The sequence below is a fragment of the Quercus robur genome, chromosome 2 (genome assembly GCF_932294415.1).
Source record: "Quercus robur chromosome 2, dhQueRobu3.1, whole genome shotgun sequence".
Classification (NCBI taxonomy): Eukaryota; Viridiplantae; Streptophyta; class Magnoliopsida; order Fagales; family Fagaceae; genus Quercus; species Quercus robur.
In genome coordinates, this window is record NC_065535.1 from 69,490,197 (window position 1) to 69,505,194 (window position 14,998).

The 14,998-nt window shown below is 37.7% G+C and overlaps 1 protein-coding gene and 1 long non-coding RNA gene across 2 annotated transcripts; one reads left to right on the plus strand and one right to left on the minus strand.

Annotated features, from left to right (window-relative positions):
- The first annotated feature begins 9,112 nt into the window (after positions 1-9,112).
- On the plus strand, positions 9,113-11,682 carry LOC126714760 (GDSL esterase/lipase At5g14450-like). Its single transcript, XM_050415051.1, has 5 exons — positions 9,113-9,780; positions 9,886-10,095; positions 10,172-10,344; positions 10,455-10,728; positions 11,276-11,682. The coding sequence occupies exons 1-5, from the start codon at positions 9,513-9,515 to the stop codon at positions 11,518-11,520; spliced, it is 1,170 nt and encodes a 389-aa protein (XP_050271008.1). The 5' UTR covers positions 9,113-9,512; the 3' UTR covers positions 11,521-11,682.
- Positions 9,885-13,118, minus strand: LOC126714761 (uncharacterized). Its single transcript, XR_007651672.1, has 3 exons — positions 12,945-13,118; positions 12,780-12,827; positions 9,885-10,229 (listed from the first exon to the last, which is right to left on the minus strand). It is a non-coding gene; the product is annotated as an uncharacterized LOC126714761 (long non-coding RNA).
- Positions 13,119-14,998: the final 1,880 nt, after the last annotated feature.

Sequence of the window (14,998 nt, forward strand, 5' to 3'; positions counted from 1 at the left end):
AGTAATCATCCTAACACTTTTATTGGCTTTAACCTTTTACAGCATTTGAGCCGAGGACTTTCCTCATCCGAGTAGTTGGCGTCCCAATAGGCTTGAGTCCGAGGACTTCGCAATGCCTTAGTTCTATCCAAAACTTTTAGTTTTTCTTTCGAGTACTTGGTTTCCCCATAGGCTTGAGTCCGAGGACCATGCAAGGCCTTGGTTCTGTCCAAAACTTACAGTTTTTCTTTCGAGTACTTGGTTTCCCCATAGGCTTGAGTCCGAGGACCATGCAAGGCCTTGGTTCTGTCCAAAACTTATAATTTTTCTTTTGAGTACTTGGTTTCCCCATGGGCTTGAGTCCGAGGACCATGCAAGGCCTTGGTTCTGTCCAAAACTTATAGTTTTTCTTTTGAGTACTTGGTTTCCCCATAGGCTTGAGTCCGAGGACCATGCGAGGCCTTGGTTCTGTCCAAAACTTATAGTTTTTCTTTTGAGTACTTGGTTTCCCCATGGGCCTGAGTCCGAGGACCATGCAAGGCCTTGGTTCTGTCCAAAACTTATAGTTTTTCTTTTGAGTACTTGGTTTCCCCATGGGCTTGAGTCCGAGGACCATGCAAGGCCTTGGTTCTGTCCAAAACTTTGAGTTCAGTTTCTCCCTTTCCTCAGGTATTTCGTGAGGTGCCGAGCAGGAGGTTGTCCTCGGCAACGGCTATTCCCCGACGTGGGCCATAGTCCCTGGGCCCCCCTGCAGAACAGGCCTGGGCCGCGAATTCACTAGGCCCACAAGTTAAGAGATATTTCTGTAGTCTTTGGTCACGAGGTACTTTTTGGCGTCCCAGTGTTCGAGGTGCACCTTCCCGAGACTCCTTTAATCCCACGGTTGCAGGTGGCGTTGGAGATTGAGCCGGAGCCATTTTGTCTGTAGCGTTCCTTGGGACGCTGCGTGAATTAAATGCCACCACCTTATCTTTTCAAATAAATAAGAGAGAGAGTTGCTTTATCTACACACAAATCCTTCAGCTTTCTCCCACATCATAACTTCCATATCCGGTGCTATCCTCCTTTAGTATAACATGTTTAAGGCGAGGGTTGGGGAGATGGAACTCTCTCCGCCGCAGAAGCGCCGTGTCATCCTGAGACTCAGATTAGTGAGGTACGGGCAAAAGAGGCATAAATTCAAGAGAATATTCCGTTTCGACAGAGGGGGGAAGGTGTTTCTCCCTCTTTTAGTCAAAATCCGAAGCAGGTTCTGTTCATGCCAGAATTTTGGTGTGTCAGAAGAAAGATTCTCCGCCATCATCGCCTCTGCCTTGTCGCAGGCAAATTTTTGGTGAAGGCTCCTCAACCTCCGGCTCCCCGCACCTTTCCTTCAGCGGTGTGAGGCTCAAGTTGGGTTTCATGCACCTTTTCTTCAGCTACGCTAGCCTGAAGTTGGGCTTTCTCTGCACCTTTTCTTCGATGGTGCAGGCCCCAAGCTGGGTTTTTTTACTGCCTGAGTTATGGGCATGTAAAAGCGTTGAGGAATAACAAGGTCTTGAAGCAGTAGCCAACCTATCCTCTATGCCATCTCCTCGGCTTTGGCTTATTCTCTTGTATCTTTCTTTTTGATTATGTAGTGAGCTTTGACATAAGCTGATTCCAGCCTTTCATTGTACGATGTACTACTTCTTTGTTTTAGTAAAAAGGGAAGTTTATTTACGTGTTTTGAATACTATTCTTTTTGCAACACTACTTTGTGAATGGGTGTGATCCATGCGTGTGTTTATTCAATGATGCTTGGAGCAGGAAACCTTGAAACATAATCCAACTAATTCTGATTTATCGACACTACCATGCATAATAACGATAATTCAAAGTAAATTAGACTTAGGAAACTAACCGAGATAGCAGCCGAATATTTCGTAACAAGTGCGAGGAGATCGTCCGGGAACGTTAAATTCTAAGTAATTCACCCGAAGGGGTAATCGAGCAACAAGGAACTCTGATTGTGTTTATGGTAACATATTGCCCTATTTAGCATCAATCCCTTGGGTACTGAAGATCCGAGGGCAGACTTGAGAATCCATACAGTTCAGGGGTTAACGCAATTGTTAACGGAGAGTTCTCCTCAAATCGAGTCTAAGGTCCATATGATGTAGTTCTTCTTTTTAAGTAGTTGGTTTCCCCATAGGCTTGAGTCCGAGGACCATACATTGCCTTGGTTCTGTCCAAAACCTTTTTTTGAGTGCTTGGTTTCCCCATAGGCTCGAGTCCGAGGACCATGCAAGGCCTTGGTTCTGTCCAAAACTTTTGAGTACTTGGTTTCCCCATAGGCTTGAGTCCGAGGACCATGCAAGGCCTTGGTTCTGTCCAAAACTTTTTTGAGTGCTTGGTTTCCTCATAGGCTTGAGTCCGAGGACCATGCAAGGCCTTGGTTCTGTCCAAAACTTTTTTGAGTGCTTGGTTTCCCCATAGGCTTGAGTCCGAGGACCATGCAAGGCCTTGGTTCTATCCAAAACTTTTTTGAGTGCTTGGTTTCCCCATAGGCTTGAGTCCGAGGACCATGCAAGGCCTTGGTTCTGTCTAAAACTTTTTTGAGTGCTTGGTTTCCCCATAGGCTTGAGTCCGAGGACCATGCAAGGCCTTGGTTCTGTCCAAAACTTTTTGAGTACTTGGTTTCCCCATAGGCTTGAGTCCGAGGACCATGCAAGGCCTTGGTTCTGTCCAAAACTTTTTTGAGTGCTTGGTTTCCCTATAGGCTTGAATCCGAGGACCATGCAAGGCCTTGGTTCTGTCCAAAACTTTTTTGAGTGCTTGGTTTCCCCATAGGCTTGAGTCCGAGGACCATGCAAGGCCTTGGTTCTGTCCAAAACTTTTTGAGTACTTGGTTTCCTCATAGGCTTGAGTCCGAGGACCATGCAAGGCCTTGGTTCTGTTCAAAACTTTTTTGAGTACTTGGTTTCCCCATAGGCTTGAGTCCGAGGACCATGTAAGGCCTTGGTTCTGTCCAAAACTTTTAATTTTAAGTAGTTTTTCCTCTGTATTTATTTATTTTTCGAAGGTTAGCCCCTAGACCAGGGCGGGGAGAGTTGGCTTGAGACCGGAAGCCCTTAGAGTTGCCCGCGCCATCGGCACTGCAGGGCGTAGCCCCTAACGGAAGTTTATGTCGAAGCAATAACTGCATATCGCCGGAGATGGAGGAAACTTCGCAGACCTCTGCTAGATATAGCCCTGACTCCACCGACAGCCGCGCCAACACGCTAGCCTTTCCCACAGACGGCGCCAATTGTAGGGACACGATTTCTTTAACGGCCCAATAATGATGTTGGGCTCATACATGAAAGATCCCTCACAATATGATTTGTAGAGAGTGGGCTTGAAAGGCTTGCCTTTGATCACAGGGCGATGGTCCGATCCTGTTTTTAGAGGAATTCATGTGGAAAATAAGAGTTGGATTTGAACATTTAAGCCCTATAGCATTACATCCTGAGGGGTTGGACTCCTCGGACTTAGTCCGAGGATCATTAAGGTCTTCCTCCGGTTATCCGGCGGTGATTTTTTGTGGTATGCATACATCTTTAAGTGGCTTTCACCCATGGAGTTTTTCTCCTCGAGGTAGGATGGGAGTCCCTGGTTTTTTGACCATTGTTCCCCCCCCCCCCCTTTATCCAGATTACTTACTTTCTCTTTTATACTAGCCTACGTTTGCTGTCCTTCGTCCACGTGTAGGGTCAACTTTTACGAGATTGATATTTGTTCCGTCAGTCTAATCCCAGAATTGTTGGGGATGGTTAATAAAGCCAAAGAATCCGGCTCTGCTGGATGTAGAGTCTTATCTGGGAAGGATAATGAGGGCAGCTTTCCCGAGATATTTTAGATCTCCTTTCCAATCTGGTCCTATACCGTTTTTGCCCCTCTTCTTCGGTGGAATTTTGGGTCTGCCGAGGACTGAACTGTCCTCGGCAACATCTCTGGGCCATTTGGGCTTTATGTTATTGAGCTTGGGCCGTAGCTTTCTTTGGCTTGGGCCTTTGGACTTCCCACGAGCAAATGGACCTGACCCATAAATTATTGGGCCCCACAAACCCTATTAATTAAAATTTGAGGCCTTTTTTCTACTTGGGTCCTTAGGCGACCGCATTTCTTACTCTAGCTCCTCTGCGCCCGGGGATCCCGGCTCCACTTTTGCTTCCATACCACCCCCACAAAAGCTCCAACCCAACCCTCTGTCTACCCTATATCTTTAATTATTTCTTTAGGGAAATTGATTCTTTGATAATCCCGAAAAGCACCTTACCCACCACTTGGTTTCTCAATGAAGTTATAGACTTTATGAGTTTTTGTAAATTTTTTTTATAATTATTTTGCTAGTTTATCCCGACTTAACTTCACACCTTTATATCTCTTTTACTGCATTTTTCTTTTTTTTGTGATTTTTGTGCATCTCGAAGGCTTATTTTAAGTACTACATGACATAATCAATAGTTCTTTTTTGATAAGTACATTATAGAATCAATAGTGGCTCAAAATATTGTATTTTCAAAGAGAAAAACATGCCCCAACATACTATATTCACACAATCAATCATTAACATAAACAGTAACGTAAATATAGACATAATCACGATATATCTTTTGGCTCTTATGGGCTTTTTGAACTTTGGGGAGTCAAATTGCACTAATGATATTACAGAAAATGAGACATCTGATGTGGTATGATGGTCAACAATGGTGAAGCCATTCATGATCACTTTCTATGATCCTCTAAAGGCTTAAAAGAGATAAGGAGGAGCAAGAAAAATCTAATACCACAATTAAACACATTCCTTTCATATACCCATTAGTTTTAAACAATAATTACCTCGAAAAAAAAATTGATTTCAAAAATAATTTTTGATTTTAACTATCATTTGCATTTAACAAATGTGATTTGGGCAATAATTTATCGAAGGGAGAAAAAGATTAATGAGCAATTTCGAGGAAAAAGGTACTGTAGAATTATGATAGGTGATACCAACTTCAATTGATGTATCCGCATTGTAGTTGGTGACCCTTGTAACAAGTAAAAAAGACATTTAATATTTGTTTATCTATGTTTAATGTATTTCACTAAATAATTATATGTTATTGCTAGCTCACGCTGACCCAACTTCACACCTTTAGCTCATTTGGAAAGCTTATTTTAATGATTACAAGGTAGAATCAAGAATCACTCAATAAGAGTACATAAAGAAAAACATGACACAACATACTATTTTCACACAATCAATCATTAGCATAATTCATCGTTGAATTAAAAAGGTTTATTCCTTTAGAAAGGTTTATTCCTTTAATATAGACTATTGATTCTAATCCACTTTTCTGCCTATGAAACCATTTAAGATTCTAATCCACTTTCTAGAGAAAATGAGGTAAGACAAATACACGGAATTAAATCCACAAAATCTGCTCGCAAGGAAGCACACGAAGACAGAGCAACAACCCCTTAGAAAATAGGAGTCTTGCTCTTGTAACTTGTAAGCATTCCTTCATATTTACCCCCCCCCCCCCCCCCCCCCCCCCAAAAAAAAAACTAATTGTTTCTCTTCTCTTTCTCAGCATGATATTTTTGAAGGAATAATCCTTTTTAAATCAACAACTAATTGTGGGTTTTAATTAGTTCAACTAGTAAAGTCTCTGATAGTTGAATAAGAGATCTGAAGTTCAATTCCACTTACACCAAAAACCAATTGATGTCTTAGTTTGATGATAAAAAGTTATCATCAGGAACGGACGCCATAAGTTGAAATTCTAAAAAAAAAAAATCATTAACATAAACATAATATATACATACGTCTGCAATATATTTTCAAATACATGTCCAAACAACGCATCATTAGTTCCTATAGACTCCTTGAACTGAGTGGAGTTAAGTGGTGCTAGTGGGGTCACTGAAGAGTAGCTGATAGTGAGAAAGTTAATGTGTCATAATGGCCAACAATAGTGAAGCAACGCATGTTTATTTCCTATGATCTTCTAATGGCTTAAAGAGACAAGAAGGAGCAAGAGAGTTCTAGTAGCAAAATATTGTTCTCGTGTTCTCATAAATCAAAATCTATTTTCGCTTACCTCTTGGTTTCATAGGAAACCGTAGCCGAAACCTTATGCTGAAGTGAATAAACCAAATTCCTCCCCATAACTCTTTTAGCCCCCGCAAAATTTCCATGGCACTTCAGAGAGTATTTAATTTTATTCCATATGTATAACTATGTACTCTCGACTATTCTCTACTCTCTATGTCTCTCTCGCCTCTCAGTTTCTCTTTGTCTCGCTTTTCAAATTTTCTTTCCTTTTTTTCATTCGTTTTTTCGTTTGGATTGGGTTTACATCTTTTTGGATTTACATTTTGTTTTTTAAGATTTACTTGGGTTGGGTTAATGAGCTCAAGCTACAAAGTAAAGGGGGCCTAATGGACCCTGACAACTACAACAATTTTTCTTTGTTATAAGACACAAGGTGAATTCCACAAAGCTGAGATGCCAACTAACTTACGGCCCCTTTGAGACCTTACATGTTTGCATTTAAATTTTTCTACAAATTTCCCTACCATAGCCTCCTGTTCCTCCTTGGCCACCAATTGCTTCAAAGATTCGAGCTGTTTTTCCGCCTCTTCCGAAGGATACAAGAATCTTAAGACATGTATGCATCTGTGACTCTATTATATATGATAATAGCTTTAAGAAAATTGTTAATATTTTACATGATGTATCACACTTATATTAGTTATGCTGGTATGATAAGAACATATAATTTTGAGAGCTCTTTTTTATATTGCAGTTGTTGACTGTCATGAATGACTATAAAATGATTATAGCCATGATGACCAAGAAGCCATATTTGGCGTGGTCTCGAGGCATGTTTGAATGATGAATACCAATGAGATTCTTCCAGGAGGAAACTAATTAATATAATGAAAATGAAGGCGTCTTACTACAACATAACAGTTTAGGCAGTCTATTTGTAAGTACCATATACTAAACAAGCCAAAGAAAGCTTTAAAAAAATGGCAAAAAAATAATAATAATAATAAGGGAGTCTATTTGTTATAATACTAAGGTTTATGTACTTGACTAAAATAATAGTAAAAAATTTGTAAATGTAACTACACCAAAGTGGACTTTGGTGTACCTTTTAAGTGCATTTTGACTTCGTTTGTAATACAAGGAAGCAATTAATTAGTAGATGACAAATTGTTACATATATAATTTTTTTAAAAATACCTCACACATCATTTCCTTTTATAAATAAATAAAAATAAAAAATAAGAAGAAAAAAAAAACCTCATACGCCTTCTTCAAATATATTATGGATTCATAGTGTAGCTCAATATTTTAACCAGTAAGTATTAGTCAAAGATTACGAGAAGCAGCCTTAATGTCGATTGGCTCTGGACAAAATTTTAACATTGCCGTGATGAAACTTTTTTTAATGGACCTAAGGCAATTAAACATCTTTGATAGCTAACAAAAAAGTTAATGTTGACCTCGACTCTTTAAGCAAAGCATTTTTTTTTTTTTTAATCCAAAAGCAAAAAATAATATGAAAGGAGAAAGCATGGAAGACAAAGATTACTACAATCCAACACTACTTTTTTTTTTTTTTGAGAAAGCAATCCAACACTACTTAATAAGAAGTTCTTGCGCATGTAGTTGACATCGATGATTGTGACCAAAGAAGATTTATAATCAAATTACCATCCAACGTTTCAGTCTGTGTTCATAATCATACGCAGAGTTCAAGGCAAAATGTGTAAATAAAGAAGAAGTGCGCAACATACATGAGCTTAATTTTGAAATGTGTTATATATATATATATATAGGATCCGGTTAATATGTGCGCACACATTAAACTATCCATTTTTAGAAACAATTTCTTAAGAATTGAAAAAATTGTCAATACTTTTTCAATTCTCGAGAAATTTTTTTTTAAAGATGAAAATTATTGTGTGTTCTTAGGGCACACATTAAAAAAATCCATATATATATATATATATATATATGAACCCAACCCATATATACACCGACCAATTATGGAAATTCTCTACAGTATGACCTATACTCTTTTAAAGATGCATGTGATGCCCAGTTTCAGTACCAGTATATATTTAGTGTGGCAAAGCCTAGCTAGTTTGTGATTCTTGTATTATTTAATGTCTTATGTTGATTCTAGGTCAAGGGTAGCTTGGATTATATGATGTAATGTCAATTCCTTGGCCTTTTCGAGAAATGAAAACTTTATTAATATATGCAATTTGCATCACATGTTATATTAGACCCCACATGATTTTGATTATAAGAAAAAAAAAAAAAAAAAGCCCACATTTTGCATCGATTTTTTGTGATAAATACGGGCAAATATTGTTCTATGTGCGATGAGTAATGAGTTGTGTTAATAGATAAAATCTATTATCATTGACATTTTAAAAAAAAATTACATAGCATTTTTATTTTCTCATATAATTTAACTCTACTTTTCTGTTGTTGGGAAAAAATGTTGGAAATTGTTTAAAATTACAAAAGGCTTATAAACAGGCATGACAATAAATATTATTGGTGTGACGGTTAACAACATAAATAAAGAAATTTTTTAATTACTTTTTGTTTTATGTTTAAAAAGTGATATATTAATTTGTAAAACTCTTGTAATAAACTTTGTATTAATTCTAGCATAGTAAAAAAAATGTAAGAGTGATCATTTTGTCAAGAAAAAAAGATATACGTTCTCCTATACGATTAATACCCTTGTCCCCATTCTTTATGTAGCAAGAAATTGAAACAAGATGGAACAAGAGCCGGTAATTTCCATTTTAAAGATGCTTACAATATATGAGTTGTCTCTTTTGATAATAAGTACAACTTATAGTTAGGCCAACCAAGTTGCATATAGTGACATCAAAGGATGTCCTACAACAGTCTGGGATTTAGACAGTCAGATCTAAAAAGTCTACAATTTTATATTAAGCTTCTGCAAAGACAGGTACAAATTAAGAGCATGAATATAGTGATGCTATAAAGCAAAAGGGTGATATCATTTTTGCATTTAATTGGCACATCTTGTAATATTCGATGTGTATGTAATACATAGCCGTAGATTAACATTTTATTCAATACCATTCATATAATTTGGAGTATCACATATATTAGTTGGAAAAAAAAAAAAAACAAAAAACAAAAACAAAATGAGTGTGGAAAAGTCATTTTCAACGCGCACAGAAAGAAAGATAGATTAAGGAAGCTCATAGTAGCTTGAGATTGCCTATGAGATATATGTATATATATATATATATATATATATTCCGTTGCTAGGTAAGCTCATGACTTTCATGACTACATATATTCTTAAAGAAACCAATGGGAGATTGAGACATAATATATTCTTTCTCATTTTTATTTCCCACTTGCTTTGATATGCACAGGATTCTCATGATTATATATTTTCTGTGTCTATATCAAAGAAAACTTTGCCTTGACTAAGCCTCTGGGCTACCATAAACAAGGGAAGTGCTAGTGTCATATGAGTCACTGTTTTGGTGCAAGAATGGAGGTTGAAAGGGTATTCATTGCTTGGAGTATAGCTTTCTTGCTTTTGAGTGTGTTAGGTGAAGAAATGGCAGGTTTATCACATTGTGATTTTCCAGCAATCTACAACTTTGGAGACTCAAATTCAGATACTGGTGGGATATCAGCAGCATTCTATCCAGCAGGGCAACCGTCTGGCGAGACCTTTTTTCATGAACCAGCTGGAAGAGGCTCCGATGGGCGGCTTATAATAGACTTTATTGGTAAAATGCATATCAACTTGTTCTCTGTCCAACAAGCACATATCTAAAATTGTTTGCCTATCAAAGTTCACAGAAAAAAAAGAAGCTGGTTATTTTTTTATGCAGCCAAGCGCCTTAGATTGCCATACTTGAGTGCCTATCTAGATTCCATTGGAGCAAGTTTCAGGCATGGTGCAAATTTTGCCACAGGAGGATCAACAATTAGGCAGCTTAATGAGTCCTTCTTTTTGACTGGTGCAAGCCCTTTCTCTCTAGATATCCAGATTGTGCAATTTGACCAGTTCAAGACACGCACCAGCAAGCTCTACAACAAAGGTAATACCAAATCACCCAAAAAGAAATCGTTTCTCACCAACTTACAATGTCCTCTACATTTGTTTACGACATGCAGCCAAGAAAAACTCCCACAGAAGAAATCTTCCAAGGCCTCAGGACTTCTCAGATGCTCTCTACACATTTGACATTGGACAAAATGATATTGCTGCTGGTATTCGAAAATCAAGCAGTGAAAATTTTGGAGCAGTACTCCCAGACATAATTGACCAGTTAGCTTCAGCAGTTAAAGTAAGTCAAACAAAAAAAAAAGTTAATCTCAAGTGAAATTAACAGGATTGGGACTCTAATCTAACATGTTTATTGTGTTTATGGCTCAAAATCAATAAAATCTCTTTCAGCATCTGCATGAACAAGGGGCAAGGAACTTTTGGATACATAATACAGGTCCCATTGGCTGCTTGCCAGTGACCCAACGCAACTACCACCATTCAATGCCTGGCATTCTTGACCAGCACGGATGTCTCATAGCTCAAAATGACATGGCTATAGAGTTTAATAGGCAACTGAAGAGAAGAGTGACCAAACTGAGGACACAGCTACCTGGAGCTGCATTAACATATGTGGATATTTTTGCAGCAAAGTATAAACTAATCAGCAATCCAAAGGAGCAAGGTAATACTTGTTGACGAAGAAACTTATGGTGTGATTAGTTAAATAGTAAAGTCACATATTGAATAGGGAAATTTATGTTGCACACATTCACTTACACGCATAGTACACAGTTTTTTGAACTAAAATTGTGACTTGAAGTCAGGATTTCTAACTTGGAATACAAGTCACAATATTACTGTGCAAAAGTGGTGAGTATGCAAAATAGACATTACTCTATTGACATTAATACTAACAAGAGTGGATAGTTAATATTACATAACTAGGTCCAAATGTCCAATCATTTAAGTTTCTTGATTTAGCAGTGTCCCAACATGTTAGAGACCCTTCGAGGTGTTAATTAAACTCTCACAAACTCGAAATCCTAATAGTTTCAATTTAAACTCTTTTATTTTTTAAAGCTACCTTGAGACTGCTCTTGCCCTGACCTTTGTTAAACCAATGTGATATCTGCTACTTGTCAGTTGTCACATGCTAAATGAAGTACAAGTTCCACCAAGATCCTATGGTGGGGATAAAAAAACAATGAAATAACAGTTGTCCTTTGCAGGATTTGTTGATGCAAGGAGCATTTGCTGTGGTTATCACGAGGATTCCAACCATGTGTGGTGTGGGCATAGGGATAAAATAAATGGTACTGAAATATATGCGGGGTCTTGTGAAGATCCTTCCAAGTATATTAGCTGGGATGGTGTGCACTACACTGAGGCTGCAAATCATTGGATTGCTAATCATATCCTCAATGGTTCATTCACGGACCCTCCAGTGCCAATCACACATGCATGCTTGTCATAAGCGTCAGTCTGTGTGATGGAAATTTATGTGTATCCAATTTTTAAATAGGAAGAGATACAGCAATCCAAAGATGTAATCTTCAATGCATTGCCATTTTCCAACTACGAATATATTAAAACTCCTCTCTTAAAAGTGTGAGAGTGAGCTCTTTCATTTAGCCCATATTTTATGTATTTAACATTTCATAAAACCATTTGGTGTCCTTGCTTTATATGATATATTAAAGCAGAGCACTTGATAGAGCGTTCACTTCTCAGTCAACAGAGCAGATCCACTATCAACTCACGGTTATATCTAGAAATTTAAAGGTTAAGCTGACACCATGGCTGCTGCTGGTCAACCTCTCAAAGATTTTGAAATTGTATCCTCTCTACGAACCTTATGATGGCAATTGGCAAACCCGAGTACACCTCATCACTGGTCACCAAGACCCTTGTTCAAAAGACAAAGGGTCAAAATGATCGAGGTCAATGCCAAAACCTGACATCGATAAGGGTCATCAGAATAGTAACTCATTTTAGTTCGATAAGTTTCTAATCCATATTGATAAAACACAAACCCGTTCAACTTGACTTGTTTGCCAAGTTTACCCCTTTCCCAATCTTGAACTCATTTTTACCTTTCATGAAATGAAATTGTAAGAGGTGGGATTAAACTAGGAAGGCCACGGAAGTAAAGATGTATCGCCAACTAATAATGATTGTTTTGAAATCAATTTGTCCCTGTAGACATTCTGATGATAAAGTCAGTTTGGGTTTTTTGGAAATAGAAGTTTAATTTTCTAAGTAGTGAATAATTTTTTTTTTTTTTTTTAAAAGCATATCTCCTTGTCATGTTTGAGGGGTTTTATACTTGTAAATTACACCTACTCCTTTGTCCCAAATCAAGCCTTAAAGCACAACTTTTCTTTAATTGATTTGATACCTGTCCAAAGTTAGAGGTCTTCAAGAGATAATTGGATGGCTCAATATGTTCAGAGTTCAGACCTACTATTAAAGTGAGAGACAAATCGCCTAACATTAAATGCAATAAGAAGTTATTGGGCACAATTAATGCACAAATGACTACTATCTTGCACGATTGATGTTTCCTTCCAGGCTAGGAGTCCAATGATGTAAGACCGATGGAATAGACTTTCTATGAGAGATATTGACACTTGAAATATGTTGATTTTAATTATTAGTGAAATCACTCACATTTAATATATGTGGTGTACCAATATCAATCAATACCAAAAAAAAATAAATCATTTTCCTGACCTGTTGCTAGACTCAAAGGAATTGTGAGTGGCAGCATGCTTTTTCTACCTGAGAAAAAAAAAAAAAAAAAAAAATCCAATGGTGTTATGTAGGATTAGCATCATATAAGGCCCTTGAAAGATAGAATTTCTATGCCAATGAAGTTCGACAGCAAATGAGAACTACCTTTTCAGAAATTGGAAGATGTCAGCTTTGGATATCAATGGTGGGATAGGCTTCATGGCCCAAACTTGATGTTATTTGTGTTTGGGTCGTGGGCTACTACTCAGAAATCAGAAATCAGAAATCAGAAATCAGAATGCAGCCCACTTCAGAGGAGAACGTTATCACGTCTCTGCAATGCATGACCGCTAATTGCGCAAAACAAAGATCTTTTTTTCTATATGTTTTTTTTGCTTGTCCACTTTATTGCAGATAGCGACAACCATCGTACAGTTTCATTAAATAAAATATATGGTATGAGACACAAAAGCCCCATCACCGACTTCTCTTTCTTCAAGGTACTTCTAGATGGCCACATGATTATGATCCTTTGGTCCTTACAATTAGGGACATGTGTTGCCCTATGCATTTATGCATTTGAGCTGTCCTCCACACTCTTAATTTGTCACCACCCTTTTCCCAAATCTTCTCTCTTTTTCTTTTTCTTTTTTGTTTTATCAGATCTTCTCTCTTTTTCTATTTCCTTTTTCTGCTTAAATTAAATGCGAAGGACAGGAGCTTTGGTGCATCAATATACTGAAAACTACGTTAAGATAAGAACACATATTTTATGTACATTTTAATATGTCTCGTACACTGATGTATTGGACACACTTTCAAGTGTCAAAACACAAAAAGATGAATTATCTTCAATGTACTCTCCACTACCCTACTAGGACTGAAGATAGCTGTTTATCACCACAAAAATAAATAAATAAACAAATGAAAAGAAAGGAAGAAGAAGATAGCCATATCCATCCTCAATCTTGGATCTTTTTTTTTCTTTTCTTTTTTTGCTAAACCCAATCTTGGATCTTGGTACAATGTTGATCAGAATCCACATAACGTTAGGCAGGGACGGAATTATTAAAGGAACAAAGGAAACTTTTATTTTTATTTTTTAGTGTATATAACTATATGTAGAAAAATGGAGTATAAGATTGTGAAGTGTAGTTCCAAAATTAGAAGTTATGAACTCACTTTTGTGTCTGGTGTCTCTTCCTCAAACAAAAAACTGCTTTTAGATAACAAATTCCTAATATAAGCAACTTGTTTGGCTTTTTGTTAAAGAAGAAAAAGTTACATTCAAATGATGGTGTGTTTCGGGTTTTTTTCTTTTTTTTTTTTTAATTCAACTGACCATGTGTTGCTACTTTGATTATTTATTCTTAGGATACAAAATTAAAAGCCTAGAACTTTATAATATTAATGCTAATCTTGTTATTGTCCAGCTCATCCTAATCAATTTGGTTTATTTTGTTTTTAGGCCGTATTTGTTTCATGTAAGTGATTTTCCGGAAAATAAATGCTATTTTCCGGAAAGGAAAATATTTTTAAGTTTTTGGTTGCATTTCAGAAAATATTATGAAAAATATTTTCTGGTGTTTGGTTGTATGGTTGAAAATGCTATTTTCCTACAAATTTTTCACACGGCAATTCAACCCATGGCAGCAAACTCCGGCAATCAAAAGCCACAACCACCAAAACACCACCACCACACCACCACAACAACAACAAAAATCAAAATCACACAGAAATCAAAATCACACAGAGAGAGAGATCGGTGGGTCGAAGATCGGTGGGTTGAAGGCGAGATTGCGCGGAGGCGAGATCGAAGGTGCGATCGGCGTGGTGCGATCGTCGAACTGGAGCTCGCGAGATCGACTGGTGCGTGCGATCGGCGCGGACTGGAGCTCGGGGGTCATCGGCGATCGTTGGACTGGACTGGAGCTCGGGGCTCGCCTCTTCTTCCTCTCTCTCTCTCTCTCTCTCTCTCTCTCTCTCTCTCTCTCTCTCTCTCTCTCTCTCTCTCTCTCTCTCTCTCTGGAATTCATTTGAAGTGAAAATAGGAACAGAAATTCATTTCTGTGGTCAAAGCGTATTTTTTTCGGTCAACTGAAATTGATTTCCGAAAAATTCTATTTTCCGGACCAACCAAACACCCGCATTTCCAGAAAAGCATTTCCGAAAGTAATTTTTACCCAAAACAAACACACCCTTAATTGCAAACACAATCA

Coding starts and splice junctions, on each gene's coding strand:
- LOC126714760 (XM_050415051.1), top strand. CDS start 9,513: ATGAGTCACTGTTTTGGTGCAAGAATGGAGGTTGAAAGGGTATTCATT. Junction 9,781..9,885: donor GCTTATAATAGACTTTATTG/GTAAAATGCATA, acceptor TTTTTTATGCAG/CCAAGCGCCTTAGATTGCCA. Junction 10,345..10,454: donor AGTTAGCTTCAGCAGTTAAA/GTAAGTCAAACA, acceptor AATCTCTTTCAG/CATCTGCATGAACAAGGGGC.